General features: G+C 35.1%; 1 protein-coding gene across 3 annotated transcripts in view; it reads right to left on the bottom strand.

Moving 5' to 3' along the window:
• TDRD3 (tudor domain containing 3) overlaps nt 1-19,288 on the bottom strand; it is a 100,279-nt gene that overhangs the window by 36,860 nt on the left and 44,131 nt on the right. For 2 of the 3 annotated variants that reach the window (XR_001874911.1, XM_017815371.1), the window contains exons 3-10: nt 16,299-16,364; nt 12,105-12,265; nt 9,831-9,972; nt 4,154-4,225; nt 3,465-3,614; nt 2,652-2,792; nt 1,440-1,596; nt 692-817 (exon numbers count right to left, since the gene is read on the bottom strand). Coding sequence is in view for 2 of the 3 variants with exons in the window: in XM_017815371.1 (XP_017670860.1) it covers nt 692-817; nt 1,440-1,596; nt 2,652-2,792; nt 3,465-3,614; nt 4,154-4,225; nt 9,831-9,972; nt 12,105-12,265; nt 16,299-16,364 (1,015 nt within the window). In the remaining variant the exon portion in view is untranslated. The remainder of the gene's footprint in view (nt 1-691; nt 818-1,439; nt 1,597-2,651; nt 2,793-3,464; nt 3,615-4,153; nt 4,226-9,830; nt 9,973-12,104; nt 12,266-16,298; nt 16,365-19,288) is intronic. The other variant, XM_017815372.1, reaches the window with a different exon arrangement.

Here is a 19,288-nt window from a genome sequence, read left to right as displayed (position 1 = left end):
TACTTACGTACTATATAATTACTGACAGTAAGCAAGTTATATAACGCACAGGGATTATTTCTATTATTTTCCTTTAAATGTCTTTCGGTCACACAAAAAAGCCTTCTCTAACCTCTCAATATAAGCACAAAATGTACCCAAAGAAAAATCAATGTTTGCAATGTAAGTGAAAAACACCCCCACTGTTTTAATTTCTGTTCACTGTAAAAATCTAATTCATCTTTGGTAAGTGAAATGAGTTGCCAAGATATATCTCAACCATCATTCCCTACACCTGCTTTCTGAATTATATTCATTACCTGAATAGTTTACTAAATTGTATCAGCTAATGCAGAATGCTTTTGTATTTGAAAGGTACTTTCTTTGAATATTTTAGATTTCTGACAAATACAGGGAAGACTCATGATATCATGAGCAAAGAGTCATGATTCAGGAGGAATCCCATCACATTAACAGACTGTGATTTATGTCATCTTATTTCAAATTACTTACTTTTAGACATCTAACCATTGCAGTGCAATTTATTTGACCTTTTTTCAAAGGAGAGGAACAGCTCTCCAAGCACTTTTTTTTTTACGATTGAGTGTGGAGGAAGTTCTAGTAATCACCTTTTAGATGACATAGATAGGAAAAAGAATTCCACCAACGCTGTCCAATATTTGTTCCAGATACATTAATTTCAGTAACTTACCCTCTACAGTTAGAGTACCCATTTTGGATTCCAAGAAATCAAACAGTGTGCTTGGTGCAGAAGGTCTGGCATTTCCTAGCTCTTCTTCATCTTCAGGTCTTATTCGGCCTCGGCCCTTCCCTTTACCTGTAAGCATCAAAAGTTTTTTGTGAATGGGTAATAAATAAATAAAAAAGTATACACTTTTTCATTTGATTTACAAAATGTTTTTATGTTCTGTCTTTAAAAAATTCTGTCATGGACAAAATAGATAGAACAAGGGAGAACATTTTTAATATAAAGAGATTTAGATCATATGTTAAGAAGAAATTCTTTAATGTGAGGGTGATGAGGCTCTGGAACAGGCTGTCTATAGAAGCTGTGGATTCCCCACTCCTGGAAGTGTTCAAGGCCAGGCTGATGGGGTCCTGGGTGACCTAATCTAGTGGGTGGTATCCCTGCCCGTGGGGGGGAAGGTGGAACAACATGATCTTTAAGGTCCCTTCCAACCCATGTCTTTCTTTGATTTTAGGACACACGTATTTCCCATTTAAGGATATTTCAATCTGTGATTTCCAATTCAAAAATTTTGACAAGACTATAAGGCACAGAGGCCTTTCTTAGTATTTGCTTTCAGGTTTGCAATGCATTCTAACTTTAAGAAAAAAAACATGCAGATATCACTTTCTATAACTACATTAGTAATCCACCATACACAAAGTCCTTTGCTTGTAAACACTGTTTTAAAGCACCTGTTTTCAAGTTTTACCTCTAGGTGGTGGTCCCTGAATGGGTTTCTGTTTACTGTTGTTCAGAAGAAAATTTAATGCTGCCTCTAGGCTGTTACTGTTATCCATAAGTGCCTGCCTTGCTGCTTCTTTGCTGAAACCCATTTCTGTTATGTGTTTTAGAGCTTTTTCATCAACCTGAAATAAAAGGTACACACACAACTAATAAATACAACAAAGATTCTATAAACCCACCAGATTTTACATTATTTTTTCTTTAATTTTTACTTGAAACACTATTTCTTATTTAATTGATGATAAATATTTCAGTTTTGTATAAAATCTTCACATACAATCTCTCTTAGGTCCAAACAACCAGCTAATAAAGGTTTGGGGTTTTTTAATATTATGATTTTTAATTCATTAGTTTTCAGTTCTACTATTATGTGCTGTCAAGTACAAATTCTCCTAGTCTAGATGAAAACTAAAAAGAATATCTCAAAATAATACTGGTATCAAAACGAGCTGTTTGGTCCTGTTTGAACCCTTTCACAACTTTTACAGACAATACATAACCCAGTTACACATTTCTTAAAACATGGAGAAAATAATTGGCTAAAGGTTTTGTAGAAGAAAACAAAGAAGTACAAACAATTCATTTCTACAGAAATGCAGGTTTTGTTATTCTAAACTGTATAGAGCACAAAAACAAAAAGGCAAAGCAGGAATCACAAAGCGTCAAGTATAGAAAATAGCCTGACATCTGCTTTAAAGCATTCTAGTGAAAAATGCCTCTTCCAGTGCAGATAGACTTACATGCAACAAAAACAAAATGGGACTAGGCCCTCTGTCCTTCCTTATCCCATACCCAACCTAAATGACATCAGTTACCCATCTACTGGAACAGCTGCAACCAAATACATTCTTAATTGGAATCCCATGAATATAACGCTGTATCTGCAAGTTCCAAAATAGGCATATTATGACCCTTCAGAAAAACAATCTCCAAACCTAGTGGAATCTAACCCTTAGATACACATTTAAAGTTTCCTGGATAACTTTTTTACCCTCAAATCGCACTGAAGCTCCTAATTATCTTGGTAAGGTACAAAAACACCTTAAGCATTCTAAATAGACTTCAAAATTATTGAAAGTCATTATTCCTTGAGGTATTTTGATTTTATTTTTGTTATATTTGTTTTTTGGTTTTGAGTAGTGAGCATTTAAGGTTCCATTTAAGTCTTCCACCTTACCAATTCTCGGTAGACACCTTCATTCTTCCCCTCAGGTTTTGCTATCTTCTCTTTCTGGAACAGCTCCCTGTTTCGATTCCCTCCAGCACTCACACTGAGATTACTTCTGCTACTACCACCGCCTCCTCCGAACGTCTTGGTCTTCAGATAAGCACAAAACCAAAATTTCAGCAAACAGAACTTACAAAAATAAGCCTCAATATTAGCTAGTAGAAAAAGTGCAGTAAATTTGTTGCAGTGATATTTTTTATGATTATGCTTTGCATCAACAAATAAAGCACTAATTTACACACACACAAAAAGATTAATTTATTAGATAGGTCTTTCTTTCTCTGTGCCCAAAGGAGGCTGTTAAAAGAGTATATAATTCTAGTTTTTATGACTTACAAAGCAGATTTCAAAAATAAACTAAAAGGAAAACCAAAGGAGGACAAAAACCTGACACATTAGAACTAAACTTCCTAGCTATTCTTTTAGGTTGAGTGCAGGGAATCACCGGTTTTTGAGAATTGAAAAAACACATCAAAATTGATAACCTGCATTAATTACTTAACTCTTATTAGCTAAATTGTAAACCCCACATTTTTAATAGTGGTATCAAAAACATATCTTCAATAAAACATTATGATACATTTATTGGCATTATTAAAAGAACATAGCCATCAATCCAAAATGACTCTCTGATTCTTTGTAAAGATACAGGAGTAGAATTATAAGCAGGCAAATATCAGAAAGCATTTGTCATTTAATACTTAAAATAACAAGAAAAGATCAATCACGGTAAGTAAAACGGTGTAACACATGCATTCTAACCTCCTTGCTCTTTGCTACTTCTGCAATAGCAGCTGTTCTCTGCTTTTCAAATTCATCATTGTCCACAACAGTTTTTACAGCATTTGTCATTTGCAGAGTCTTTCTGCGATCAAGGTCTCTGCTATCCACTTGCACATGAGACGCACATTTCTGAAAATGCAAAAGAATTTTTAAATTAACTCTTCTGCCTACTGTCATTTAAAAAAGACCAAAGTATTATTGCATTAGATTAGCACAACTTAAGATAAAGAATATGATCACAAAAATGTACACCTAGGACATCTAGATCTGTTTTTCCTAAAAGCATACTCCTCTGGTCCACTAGAAAGGTCAAAAAAAGACTTTTACATTTTAAGCTTAGCTCACAACATGGCTGTTAAGATTACTGGAAGTACCTCTGGCATTTAAGAAGGGACTACGTTAGTGCCTACGTGATCTGACTGGCACAATCAAAGGTTCCACATATGAAATAAAATTAAGTTTGAAATTGAGAGGAAAAATGTCAAATAGAAACTGGTGCCACAAAGTGATAGGATTAACACAATTTTTTTTTTAAACAAGCACATTTTTTATATCCAAGTCATCATGATCTAAGGTGTTTTGATAGCCTTTATCTAACTGGAACCAGGTACCCTAGATATCATAATACAGGTTTCTTTCATGAAATGACAAAGAGAAGTACGCTATACCTGCCCAAAAGGTACAAAAGGAGGAGGACCACCTTCTGTTCCAATGTTACTCCTATTGTGTTTCGCCAAACTCTGTAAAAGAACACTGATGATTAATAAATTGCAAACAGAAAAGAGATTATATGTTAAATGTCTATTTCAGAAAGCATAGGAAATTTGCAAGATGGACATTTTAAGCAGAAAAAAATAATGATATTCTTAAAATCCTGGGGTACTTAAGAAGAAGGTTCAATGAGGAGCAGAGAAAAGAAGAAAATTATGGAATTCTGCATAATCATTAAGGCAACATATAGAGCAAATATAGAAAATTCAGTTATATACCAAAACCTACACTAGCAGAACAAAGTAGCACACAAATAGGCAGCAGATGTTTCTTTACATAGTGCCCAGTAAACCTGCTGTCACTACAGATTGTAAAGACACACAGATTCAGCATGTTTTAAAAAAGGATTGGACCAATTCAGCCTAAAGAAGGTAAGGTTCACAGACATGTTATCAGTTTACACAAAGAACTGAAAGAAGAATGTAAAGAGAATGGAGCCAGGCCCTTTTCAGTGGTGCCCAGTGAGACAAAAAGACAATGGGCAGAAACTGAAACACAGAGGGTCCCTCTGAACATCAGAAACCACTATTTTTACTGTGGGTGACTGGGCACTAGCACAGGTTGGCACAGGTTGCCCAGGGAGGTTGTGGAGCCCCCATCCTTGGAAATACTCAAAAGCTGCCAGGACACTGTTCTGGACAACTGGCTCTAGATGGCCCTGATGGAATCAGATGACCCTCCAGGCTCAACCATTCTGTGAAATTCATGATCCCACGCATAAGCAAACACAGAAAAGATGAGTCAGAATTGTATCCCCTGATAAAACATAAAAGAGAAATTCTGGATGCTAAGGTTTCATAAGAGCTCAGGCTGTGCTCTCTCCCTAAAAAACATCTTTTTGCCACTGCTGGAAACAAAATACTGGGCTACCAGGAAATTTCCCCAATAACCTTATAAAGAGCATGGTATATAGGCTAAATTGATTAGGAGGTCTTTGGATCAAAAAGACCATAACAGTAAGCATAACAATTACTGATACACAGTATTGATAGAACAAGTGCTCTAAACTCTTTGGTTTATCGATGACCTAGGCCTGAAAACATAGCATTCTCCAATAACACAATTACTTGTTAACAACAACAGCCAAAAGATGGATTTGTAAAACATTGCATTAAACTATCTGTTCATACGTCGATAAAGTTTTTTTCTCATTCTCTACAAATTACAAAAACAGCAATAACCTGGAAGAGAAAGAAATTCACTGTAACTGACATTTGGTTATGTGTTAATTATTGTGTATTACACAGAAATATTTGGTTTTAGAAGTGGAAGAAGGGAAGAACAGGTCTTTAATGCTGTTAAAATGCTCCAAAATTGCATTTCATATAATGCATCTGTTTTATCATCTTCATTTTATATTATCTTTTTTCCCCCACTGGACAGTCATGCATGATTACATACATCATTTACTACTCCCGATTGGCAGAGACAGTATTATTTACTTAAGACTATATATGACATTTACCTATATACTTATTACACTTATGTAAAATTGATTTAAATACATCATGTGAGAACCGTAGTATAAACGTGAACATGCTTTAAGCCACTATATTATCAGAAAATTTTTTAAACTAAGTAATGGATCAATTTAGCTAATACATACCGAAATTAAAACTTTTGGTCCACTCCTTTCAAGTTAACTACTTTTACTGAGGAGCCAAAGACCGTTTTCTAAATCACTTATGGTTATTAAGTCCTTTCAAGGCTGAAAAAAAATAATAATCCTTTTCTTCATGCCTTGGAGCAAAAAACCACTGATAAAGTATTTGATAAATTATTCAAAACAAAGCACTTAGTGCAGAAATCATAAAATTTTTCTGCTTTAGATTCGATCAGTTCCTTTAAAGTGCTGCCTTAGAATTATGAGCTAACCAAAGGCTGATCACTGTAGTATGTTCATACCTTTCTGTATCTATTAACTGAAGCAGCACAGTACAACAGTGATTTCATGGCCAAGCCGCTTCACTTCCCCAAGGAAGGCACTCTAGGTCCAGTAAATCCTACACTTATTCTGGTTTTTATTTGTTTGCTTGTTTGTTTGTACCTAGAGAAATGCAAGCAGTTTTGGAATGAACTCCCACGCTGAATCAATTTATAATAAAAAAAATATTAAGTGGTAGTCTAAGAACTAAAGCATGTCCTACAATCAGGAAGAACATGATGAAATTTAAGGTTAAATTTTTCTTTCCCATAGAAGAAAATGACTGTTCTAATCTACCGCTCAAACATGCAATTGGGCAAATAGCAAAAAAGCACTTAAAATTGACTGCCTATTTACTACATTTAGCTACATGGATTTTGAATCGTAACAATTTATTGCATAAAGGCATAATGAAAGAATTGTAATGTTCTAATGGTAAACAAGAGCCCTGACACTTTCTTCCCAGGTAGTACTGCCTGCTGAGAAGTGAGAGCAGCTGCTTTGGAAATGACACTTTGTATTGCATCAAATACAAAGCAACTTGACAACAGTATTTTTTTTAACTTACAGTTAAATATGCTCATAGCACAGCAGTAACTATCATTTACAATAAACTTTGTTACAAATACACTTAGTATGCTTCTTTTATCCTTTTTGTTGTATTTGCATTGTGATATTAAAAGCCTATTTCCTAGGGAATCTCTTAAGAAACAAAGGTTTTACAATATGAGACTGAACTAGATGTTATGTTCTACTGTACCCTCACACTTCTTTCTAGTATGAATTTTGATGTATACATAAAACTACTCCCTTTTCCCATAAGGTAACCTCAATATTTAGCCTCACCTTCACCAAAACAGAAGACTCATTAAGTATAGTAGAGAACTTTACTTTTAGATAATTTGTAATTCAACAGATTCTATGTTTTAAAAATATAAGAGCCTATCAAACACTCTCACCAATCATCTCAGCAAAATTTGCTTCAGACTCCGCTTACATATTGTCTGATATTTTGATTAATGGCAATACGAAGTACTGTTTTTTCATAAGAAGGGTACCAGCAATATCTCGCAGATACTGACCCTTCATGTTTGAAACACCAGTCACCACCAGAACATAAGAAACTCCACAAAGCAACAGTTATTTGGAACTGTATTTTCACCTAAAGATGTCCAGACACTTTACCTTGCATTTCCAAATAGTCTAGAAAAAAAGATCTCACAGTAACAGTCTCATTTCCTCCTTCCTTATTTATATACTGTTACTTAAATACTGACGCTTGAAAAAAATTGAAATTTGCAGACAAGAATTTACCTTATGATAAAATTGAATGCTACAAGGAATAGCAAATTTATTCCTCATTCTGTGGGATAATACTGCATTCATTCTACATACGTTATATTTGTTGTGTGTGTCTCTCATTACTAAAACTAGATTCCTCCTGAAAGCGATTTGAATGGTCTGAATGGAACAAAAGAGTAATGAAGAAATGTAACAACTAGAAGCTGACAGGCAGGTGCAAGGGCAGTAATTTAAACTGGTTAAACAACTTTAATTCCTAAGTTTCAGTATATTTTTTGGCTTACTAGCACTAACATTACCTCTTATTTCATCATCTACACGAGAAGCCAAATTAACATATCTCAGACATTCTAGTAGCAAGAAAATAAAAAACTGGCTTCAAAACCAAAAAACTGGCTTCAAAACAAGTCATTTTAAATAGTCCCACAAATAAAAGTTTTCTGTCTTTTTATGCGAACACAATTCAGCATTTTATTTATGCTTCAGCGGCAAGATTAGACAAGGAGTGGCAATGTCCTTTGTCACCTCTCAGGTATTTTAGCAATCATGCTTATTTGTCCACTGTTCTCTCCTGCAAAGCTTTCTGAATAGGAGAGAAATATTGAATTCATGGGGAAATGGCTATCATGTAGCATCTGGCTTCTATAGACTTATTTGAGCCCTATCTGTCTAGCTGTCAGTCTGGATATAGAACTGGAACTACAATTTCCAGTGGTCATGGTTCACCTGTCCAAATTGATTTGTTGTCACCTAGAGCTTTTGACATTGGCCACATGTGCTGTGAGCTGGTCAACAAGAAAAAGAAAATGATACTCGGGCAAACTCCAAGATGGAACGAGAGAGCTGAGGGGATACCAACAGGCAATAGTTAACTTTCTATATCTTACCAGAGCAAAAGAGTGACAGCTACCAATCAGTTAAACATATCACATAAAGCCAACAGAACTGGCTCACAACAAGTGCTAAAAGGTGTAGTCAGCAGCACACCATTGGTTATTAAATGGTTTGCTTTCTTGCAAACACAACATGTTCCAAGTTATTTCTTGATATTTATTTCAAAAACAAAATAATAATTATGAAGTAAGAATTATTTGCTGAAGTCCAGATAGAAGAAATATGAAAACAGACTGTTAATCACCAAGAAAGCCAACCAATTCTATTGACCCTTGTCTTACAAATTAGATGGCATTCTTAAGAACATATTAGCTCTATGTGTCTCCCTTCTGTCCCCATCAATATTAAAACTCACAAGACTTTATGTTAAATAAGAAAAAAATTATAAACTGGGATATTTCTGCTGTTGGTCCCAGAACTTCTTTTAAAACCAGGAATAGCTTTTTTAAAAAAAAAAACAAACCAACAATAAAAATCAACCAACCAAACTATTTTCAACTATAAAAGCACAAAGAGGATGCCAAATAGAATCTATGACAATGGACACTGTGTAACTCAAACATTCAAATAAGTTTCGGCTCAGTTTGATGAAATCTAAGAAGTGCAACCAAACACCAAAGAAGGCTACTTGCAACAAAAACGACTGAGCTCCACTTAACATCAGCAACAAAAAAAGAAGTGCTTTATACAGAAATGACCATCATGTTCATAAGCAGCTACTCCATTTCATCCATCAGAGATGTGGATGCAAAAATACAGAGATGAGTGTGGTAGCAGTAGCGATAACTGATCTGGCAAGTATTTGGGACCAAGGGTAGTAGGGTCACAACTTCCTGCCCTAAGAACTTCCACTCATTTGTGAGAAAATGTATGAAAAAGTATTCCTGCAGCCACTTTTGTTCTATTGGGACAGACACCAGACTAAAGGATTTATGGCTTGTTGAAAGAATTTAAAACTTCCAATTTGTCTTTGTAACCACAAATTTATCTAAAGTACTGATAAAATCTGCAATACAGAGTTCGTATTAAAGGTTACCAACTTCAGTGCTTTCTGTACACTTATTCCACTATTTTTACCTCAAAAATACACAGTCTGAAGATGGTAATTGTAAAAGGCAGCATTCTATAATATTTTGGAACCAAACACAATGTTTAGGAAAGCAATCAGCCATGACTCTACCAAAATAAACTTAATATATTTGATCAACATTTTCAATCCCTGCAGAATACAGAAAGGAATCAGTTCCCATGCAAAGATTGCTTTTAATTTCTTAATTTGCAACATTATACATAAGACCTACTTACATATATCTGTCTGCAGCCCTAAAACTATTTCGACACTACACTCCTAAAAGCTTATCATAAAAAAAGTTCACAGTCAACACATTAAGCTTGATGTCATGAAATGTAATATGCATTCTGTAAAACAAATATTTGCAGTGGTGTTACCTCACCCTTTGTAATTCCCACTTTTCTATAAGATGCTCCACTTCGCCTCCAAGAACTGCTGTGTTACTGTCATCCAGCAGCAAGAACCCATTTCTCACTTCAACAACTCCTGAAAGCTTAATTTTCGTTCCAGGTGGAGTGTTCAGGCTAGAGGTAGAAACAAAGGCAAATATTTCAAATACATTTATTAATATTCTCCCACAAAGAAACATTTAAAAATACTTCTATTATACTTCCAACATTTCATATGCCATAATAAAAAATTAGCATCAAAAACCTTTGCAATAATTCCTTGAGTATACACAGTACTTTTCAATAGCTTTATTGGAACACTTCCAACTCATTACACAAAAACGCTATACTGCAAATTAGACTCTAACAGAGATGAATGTTTGCAAATTGTCTGCTTGGTTAAAACCCAATTTCAAAATACCAAACTAAGGACATGATTTGTTTAGACTAAGAGAAGATAGTCTTAGACAACTGACTTTAAGATAAGTTCCTCATCCTAGTATGTATTTATAGTTAATAGAGGATCTCCAGATGGTTAATCATCTCATTTTTTTTTAGACATTTAACTTAGGAGAAAACAGAGTGGTTAGAAAGGAAGCTTTCTATATGTTGCCAACAGCCAGGACTGTACTAGAATAAAAATAAAAAGCAGGCAACTCATAGTGCTTCTTCTCTCATTACTCTGCAACTTAAAAACATTATGAATACTTTCTGTCATCAGCTCCCACAAGGAGGTACCTTATCTTCTCATGTGAATCTACCCTATGAAAAGCAATGGCAGAAGTNCATGCATCTCTAACCCATAACTGGAAGATATGACAAGCAGAACAATCTAAAGACTGCTCATTCTTATGAGAAATAGGACAAAGCCACTTATAACTTTTCAACTGAGAGGCAATAATATCTTTAAAATATGCTGAAGCTACTGTTGCAATCACAGGCCCATACTACATGGTGAGGCACACTCACAGGGCAGTCAGCCAATCACAGCACCAGTGGCATTTAACCTTAGCAATGTTAGTAGGTTTTCTGTATTGTGCAGATAAAAGCAAAGAAAATGAGATCAAACAAACAAACATGCAAGAAATACAGAAAAAAATTAAAATTATGCATGGGGAGAGGGGTAAAAGAAAACCATAGTCATTAAAAACTTACAATTTAAAATAAAAATATGATTTTTATTTATTAATTTAAAGAAACATTATGTACTGAAACAGTACATTATTCCAGGATAATAGTCCAGTTTCAAACCTGAAACAACTATATGTAACACAAATTGAATTTTCATATGTTACACAAAAAGAAGAGCTCACAACATTACTAGAGTGATGAGTTTGCTAACATTTTTCAAATTTTATCAAAAAGCTTTCAAATGATGTCTTGTACTGTGTGTTCAATTAAATATTTTGTGATCTAGAATCTACTTACACAAGAGTCTGTTTGCCTTCCTTTACTGCTTTCTTTATATTCGCATTGGAATATGATATTCCAAGTTCTGCTGGCTCAAGCTAAAATTAAAATATCATTAAATGTTCTGACAGCACCACTCTAAACTGCAAGCTGGCTCCTGCTCAGAAGGAGCAGTTTAACAGTAACAGATGACATTCAAAAATTGTGTGTATATATATATGTGTATATATATATATATATATATATATTTGTTTCTGTTAACCTGTTGCGGCTGGGGGAGATTGTTGTTTTTAGTTTATTTTTTTTGATCTAGGTAATTTGAGCTCGCACCGTGCCTCTCGCGCCTTGACTCTAGAGATCATTTTTAGCATCTTCATAACTGAACACACAAAAAAATCCCCATGTTCAACAGTAATTAGCTCTCTTACCCTTCACTTTTAACTGAAGAAATATTCAAGTTAAAGGCCTGCCCACAGTTAAGCAGCATTAGTTGCATTAGCTTAGGTGTGTCAGACCTGTGACACTCCTGCTACAAAGGTCAGACAAAAAATGTGCTACTATTAAAAGCTGGGAATTTGGCTCAAGTTTACATACACCCAAAATGTTGTGTGCTGTGAAACTACGACTCAGTAGATGGCTGCAAAAATCCCCTTTCTTCCATTATGTACTTCAGCACAAATGGTACTGTAAATTACATTCAGATCTACTTTTGCAGGCTGAATTTAAGTTTCTCCTTTATATTCAAAATCCAAGAAGGAAGTTTGTCAAGCGATTCTTTTCATATATTATTAAGGACACTTCCATTACTTTAAGGACATTTAAGTATCGAGCAAAACTTGGACGAGAAAGTTGTTCACCTTATTTTTGACATGCTACTGTATTCTATAGCTGTGCAGCTTGTGTGGCCATCCGTCATCTGTAAACGTAACATTCTGGGAGCAGCCTGAGATTCTTCGTTATCCTTTGGTGCAGCAACATTGCGAATTTTCTGTATTTGCAGAACACATGGCCCTTCTAGCTAGATATGTGAAACAGAGAAGACAAGACTGTTAACACTGTTAAGCAAACGCTGTAATATCTAGACACACTAACAGATGCCCTCAGGCAAAGAAAAGTGTAATTTTATCAGGCAGTCATGTTCAATTTCTATCACTCATGTACTGCACGTTCTAAAGCATGATAAAAATGGCTTTTTCAGAGAACAGTTGTCATGTTTCATACATCTCTGAAATATCAATTATGAAAAAATAGTGAATGAAAACAGTTGAGGAGGCAACCAAACAAAAACACAAATACTGTCACTTCTAACATAGTATGGAGTCCAGATAATATTTCACATGCTGTACACACAGGGTCTCACTGACAATGTCTTCTGAAGAAAGAAAAAACAGCTTCAAAGACTATTGGTTTGGATCAAGAGTAAATTTTGAGTACAACTGCTTTGTAAACACTAACTACAAACACACCTTCTTCAAACAGTGGTAATCAAAATATACCAACTTTAGGGGACATCACTTATCTGTCAGTTGTAATAACAGAAAAACCAACCCACCACAAACACAAAACACCAAAATAAAACAAAAGAAACCCATCCAAAAAAACACAAACCAACTAACCCAACCACTATCGCGTTTCAGCTATAGTTGAGGCATTTTGATTTCTCTGAAAAATAAAAAGTAATTGTTGCTGCTCGACTGATCTCTAGCTCCTAAAAGCAGAAAAGATGAAAAAGTGAACATTTCATCAGGTTCCAGCATTGGAGAAACAGAATAGGTAGCCCAGAAGAACACAAAGCAAGAGTAGAAACCAGGAGGTAAACAGAAAGAAAAGAGAAATTAATAAATAAAGAATAGAAGCAAAGTAGCTTTACTATGATGACAACAAAAGGCCTGATGTAGCAATCACTCTCACTGGAAGGAGGTTTATTAAACATAGATAATTTTTAACTTGAACAACAAATCTGATCATCATTTTGAAAAAAAAAAAAAAAAAGGAAAGGAAAAAGGCTGTAGGAAACCAAAATCCACAATCAAAAAATAATGAAACAGAAACTGGGAAGCATATGAGTAAACTTAAAAAGGAATTAAATTGCTGGCAACTTAGGTTTTTAACTGCTTATCAATAATTTGTCGGTACTCAGAAAGCAACTCAGAAAGCAAAGAGTTCACAAATTAAATCCTTTCTGAATGTTTCTTCTGGAATCAATGTTTCCATTGTAATCTTAGTTCTCAAAAGAAAACCAGTAACACCTTAAATGTAACATAACTTAAATTATATATTATAACTTCATAGTCTTCTTTGCAGTTTTCTTCCATTAAAAATACTTAACATATATTTATGGTATATAGTCATCTAGATAGAAAGGGGAGGGTTCAGCTTTTCCAAATCCTATGCAAATGTGGCCATCTTGTGGTTAATGCTGGTAATGTTAACTTTTTTTAAATCCATACAAAACACAGATATTAATGAGTGAATGAAACATTTCTGTGTATTAATACTGAAGCTAATAACCACCTATAATGGTCAAATACCCATGTTGTTTCATACTAGGATTCTATGCCAGCTTTTATGCAACTATTTGCCTGTTATAATAATACTTCAGAATAAACTTATTTTCTATGCAAGATGGAAATAACATATATTCTCAAGATACAGATAATATCGATCTTAGTCTTGGATGAGAGGAACAATAGTATCACATAACTTCTATTGTTGTTCCTGCCCCATAAATATTCTTCTTTATAAACACACAGCTCTGTAACAAAGTATTTGCATACACTGAAAGCTAAATAGCAGCACTGTTTAAGTCGTCAGATTTGCTTTATGTTACTCAAAAAAAAGGAAACACTACAGTTAAGAAAGCAAGGATTCAGTGCAGTACCTAATAGCCTGAGCTAAAATTTATAAATAGGAGTTCTTCTCAAATACAGGCTTTTTCTGTGCAATCATTACTTCTTTTCAAAACCTGAAGGATTATCACCCTCCAGCAAATGGCTTGCAAGTGTCTGGTTTGGTGTTTTTTTAGAATAATTTTCTAAACCTATGATCAAAATAAACACAGTTGATCAACATAAGACCAAACTAAATTTTACTAGAAGTTCACATTAAAAATCCTTGATCTTTAACAATACTGACAGAAGTATGTAAATCGCTACAATTTAACAAACAACATTTGTTTAAAAAAATTGTCTTTAATAAAGACAATTAAGGGCCATTTTTTATTTTCTGAGATGTTCTTTTCTACAAAATATAGATGCATTTGTGTGTGTACAGGTGCAAAAGGGTTTTTTCCATAAAAGGGTAGCTCTTACTTCACAGGTATTTTAAAGCACTAACCACCAGAGTTTTCCTTCATTTTTGTGCAGAGGTTTTGTATTTAAAGGAAACAAATGGCACAATTGCACCTTCCCCAGTTGAAGCTGAGAACTATGAAAAACCCAAGTGGTGATCTGAGCAGCTAAAACTAGAAGAAAACATTTTAGAGCACATAAGTAGATTCTCACATATAACCTCTATCAAAGCTCTGAGGAAATTACTCACACTTCAATCTTTAACTGACCACTTGAACTATGTAACCACAACAGAAACTGAGAAAACATTCTTTTTAAAGGAAATGGACAAATTATTAGGTACATTCTGAAGTGACGGACGAAAACTTGACAACTACCTCTAAAGAAATCCTATCATAATAAACAAAACTCTGAAAAAGCAGTACTGTTAAGGTCATTTTGAATTTTTGAACTGAAATTGTATTTCAACAATAACACTAAATAAGGCAAGCATTACCACATATATAACCTTAATACCATGGAGAATTACATTTAACCAAATACATGTGGACTTTGGGAATATTACGTAATTAAGTAACTGGGAAATGAACAGTGCAAGACCAAATGACATTAAAAGCAACTATTTTGCTTGTTTTCTGTATTTCAAATAAAGGATACTGAAGAGGACAAAAAATATTAGAATTATAGCTATGAAAACCACTAAATCAAATTCATTTAGGTGGTAAAAAATTCTTGAAGCACTGAAGTATCTTCAAGAACATGTTATCCAGAAACCTAAACAGGTAAACAATCAGTTTCCTAAAACATCATCTTGGTTTATTTTTTCAAGTAATACCTGAAAAGAACATAGCTCCACATTATAAGAAATAAAGTTAATAAAACTTCTCCCATAAATTTAGTTTACTAAGTGATATGCTGCATGCACAAACTGCTGCCTAGCTAAAAACTATGATCCTGCAACAGACAATCTCTCAAGTGTGCTTTTCACACATGGCAATAATGTTCCTGCTGTTGTTCTTGTAGAAATCTGTGCTTACAGCACTTACTATTCCATTTAGACAATAGCGTTGACAGAAAAAACAAATGCAAACAACTCTTAACGGTCTCTCTCATCAGTCTTGCTTTCTTAAAACAAATTCACCTTAACTTATGAATATTTGAATTTCAACAGTGAAGAAACATATTTCCCCAGAATTTTCTCATCAGTGACACAGACTGTCTATATTTGGTAGTTGGGGATAATGAACTGAAGTGAGAACTACTGCTCGATTTAAAATAAAATTACTTCATTTATCGACTCTCTATATTGCATGTAAGGAACAAAACAGGAAGGGTATACTGAAGGGGACAAAGTTAATTTCTATCTAAACACACAACGTACATTAATAATGGCCAGTTAATAGGGGGGCTGGGAATCGAACCCGGGTCGCAGCGGTGAGAGTCCTGCACCCTAACCACTAGACCACCAGGGGCCCCACAACGTACATTAAAAATCTAGGATTGGTCACATTCTTATTTAAGCATTTCAAAGTTGTGAAATAAAAAAGAAAGTGCCCTCTTTTTATGCAAGTTATGCTCATATATATATATGAACATAATATATATACTATATAATACTATATAATATATATACTATAATATATTAAAACACCGGGTTCTTTGTATGTGAAATAATGACAAAACCAGACTAATGCACCATAGAAGGGTGTCATCACAAAGAAATCACAGAGCACAGAAAAGTGAAGTAGAAATATTGTCTACCTTTTCCACCTTTCCACCATTGATGTCACTGGGCAGGAACTTCTTGCCAATCGTTCTTAAATCTGTCTGAAATTAATATACAAGACAAGAGAATATTAACCTAAAATACCCTGTTTCCAAAAAAATCATTGTAAAATAAGAAAAAGAAGGGTACATTTTCCATAATGACAACTATTCATTACAAAAATCCATTCCTTTAACCCTGTATGATGAAAAAAGAAAATTCAACAACTCAGAGTTTACAAAAGAAATAATTTTGCTTTTTAAACTATATTGTTTTAAGTACATTTTCAATGTTGATTAAAATGCTTCAAACAGATGAAATGAAATGACTAAACATAACTATGATTAAACATAACTATGAGGTTTAATAGAGGTAAACACCTTTCTTTACTCTCCACCTGGCACTTAGAGAAAAGTGTTTTTAGTTTGTGACTTTTTACATGCACAAATCCTTCATAAAAGGTTGAGATGATTTTTGCAGCTACACTTGGAGTAAAAGCTTAGGTATTCTCATTAGATGCTTTTTAACTTAAATGTCTAACTATTTCTTTTGGAAGTGAGATAGACAGCTACATGACATTATTCTGCAACTGTGCAAAGTGGTCACTGACAACATTAAACAAAAGAACTCATACGATCAAAAGAAAAAATCTCTGCCCTTTCCTCACCTAACACTGTTTGGACAAGTACATCATTCAGGGTGATGTGAGCTAAAAGGGGCAGCATGTGAAAATAGGAAATAGAATAAAAATTAATGAAACTTTACAAATTACCTTTTTAGTGCATTGACATATGCTAAGAAAAAAATATAAGGCATAACAATGCAACCTACAACACCTGTGTTTTTTAAACTCCAGTGCTTGAAATAAGCTTGTTGTTTTAAATAGAACATGCTGATGCAGACTGCAGTAGTGAAGCCGAAGACCCTCCTTACTTATTATGACCAAAAACAACACTTCTAAAAGAAGACGGGCTAAATGTAATTACTAAAAGAACTTGGACACTAACTTGCCATTAATATATGTCAATGGACTACTGCTCTGACATCCTGATCTAGAACTGAGCAGGGTTGTATTTTAGTATATGAAACATTGTAGACAATTGGTTTATTCCGGTTTTCAGTGAGAAACACCCTACAAATAAAAAATTATTGTAGGAATGCTCTTATAGTATATTTACTGAGTATCTACAGAGTGGAAAAATGAGCAACACACTTTCTGTTGCACAAGACAGACAGTCTTAAGAAAGCACATTCAGTTTTCAGTCTGAGCCCACCTGAGGAAACTGATCTGTCAGTTATGTGTCTCTGAATAGCACACAGGGTCCTATAAATTGTTCCCATGTGTTCTATATCCATATCATAGAATCATCACAGAACGGTTTGGGTTGAAAGGAACCTTAAAGATCAGCTAGGTTCCAACTCCCTTGTTGTGGGCAGGGACACCTTCCATTAGACCAGATTGCTAAGAGCCCCATTCAACCCAGCCTTAAATACTTCCAGTGATGGGGCATCCACAACTTCTCTGAGAAACCTGTTCCAGTGCCTCACCACCCTCAGAGTAAAGAATTTCTTCCTAATATCTAATCTAAACCTACTTTCAGTTTGCAGACATTCCCTCTTGCTCTGTCACTAACTGTCCTTGCAAAAAGTCTCTCTCCATCCTTCCTGTAATTTCCCTTACAAGAAGGTACTGGAAGGCCACAACCAGGTGACTCCAAAGCCTTCTCTTTTGCAGGCTGAACATTCTCAGTCCTCTGAGGCTTCTTTCATAGGTTTGATCAGCTTAGTGGCACTTCTCTGTACTCGCACCAAGTGGTCAATGTCCTTCCTGTGCTGGGGACCCCAGAGCTGGATGCAGTACTCCAGGTGTGGTCTCATGAGAATGGGGAAGAGGGGCAGAATCGCCTCCCTCAACCTGCTGTCACACTCCTTTTTATGCAGCCTAGGACACAATTGGCTTTCTGGGCCACAAGCACACACTGCTGTCTCATGCTCAGCCTCTTATCCACGATCAGCAGAGCTGCTTTTGATCTGTTCATCTGCCAGCTTGTATTGGTGTTGGGGGTTGCCCTGACCCCAGTGCAGCCCCTTGCACTTGGTCTTGTTAAACCTCATGTGATTCACGTAGGCCCACTTCTCGACCTTGTCCAGGTCTCTCTGGATGGCATCCCATCCATCAGGAGTGTCAACCCCACCACTCTTCTTGGTGTCACCTGCAAATCTGCTGAGGGCACACTCAGTCTATGTCATTAATGAAGATATTAAATAACACTGGCCCCAGTATGGACCCCTAAGGGATACCACTTGTCACTGATGTCTATCTGAGTCACTGACCAATACCCTCTTGATGTGACTGTCCAATCAATGTCTTATGCATTTAACAGTCCACTCATCAAATCCATCTCTCTCCAATTTGCAGAGAAGGATGTTCTGAGTGACTGTGTCAAAGGCTTTACAGAAGTCCAGATAGATGACTTCAGTATCCCTTCCCCTGTTCACTGATGCAGTCACTCCCTCACAGAAGGACACTGGGATGGTCAGGCAGGACTTGCCCTTGGTAAAGTCTCCAAAAATGTGCTTTGCAATCAGAGCAGCAGAAAGGGGACACAACTTTTACAAATTCTCTGTAAGATCTTACACAAAATAAAAACATTTGAAGGACTGAAGGTACATTTATGTTGATTTCATACTTATTTAACCAATTCATACACACACACACACAAAAAAAAAAAGGTAAAAAAGTTCATATGACTTCTTGATTTCTTCTGCCCAAAACATGGCTCTAGCAGTCAAGGAAGGATTTGTGAATTTGTAAGAAGTCAAATATAAATTCACTGTTATCCTGCCATTAAAGACACACTGCTATTCCCCACGTACTCAACAGACAAGTTAATCTTCTGCGCATAAAATCAACCCACTTAATGACAAAAACAGTGATAAAGAATTAAATCGGGCTTTGGAGTGCTTGTGTTAACAGTTTTATTAT

The sequence above is a fragment of the Lepidothrix coronata genome, unplaced genomic scaffold (genome assembly GCF_001604755.1).
Source record: "Lepidothrix coronata isolate B3197 unplaced genomic scaffold, Lepidothrix_coronata-1.0 Scaffold50, whole genome shotgun sequence".
Classification (NCBI taxonomy): domain Eukaryota; kingdom Metazoa; phylum Chordata; class Aves; order Passeriformes; family Pipridae; genus Lepidothrix; species Lepidothrix coronata.
The sequence above is the reverse complement of the archived record's forward strand: the minus strand, read 5'-3'. Positions and strand labels throughout refer to the sequence as shown.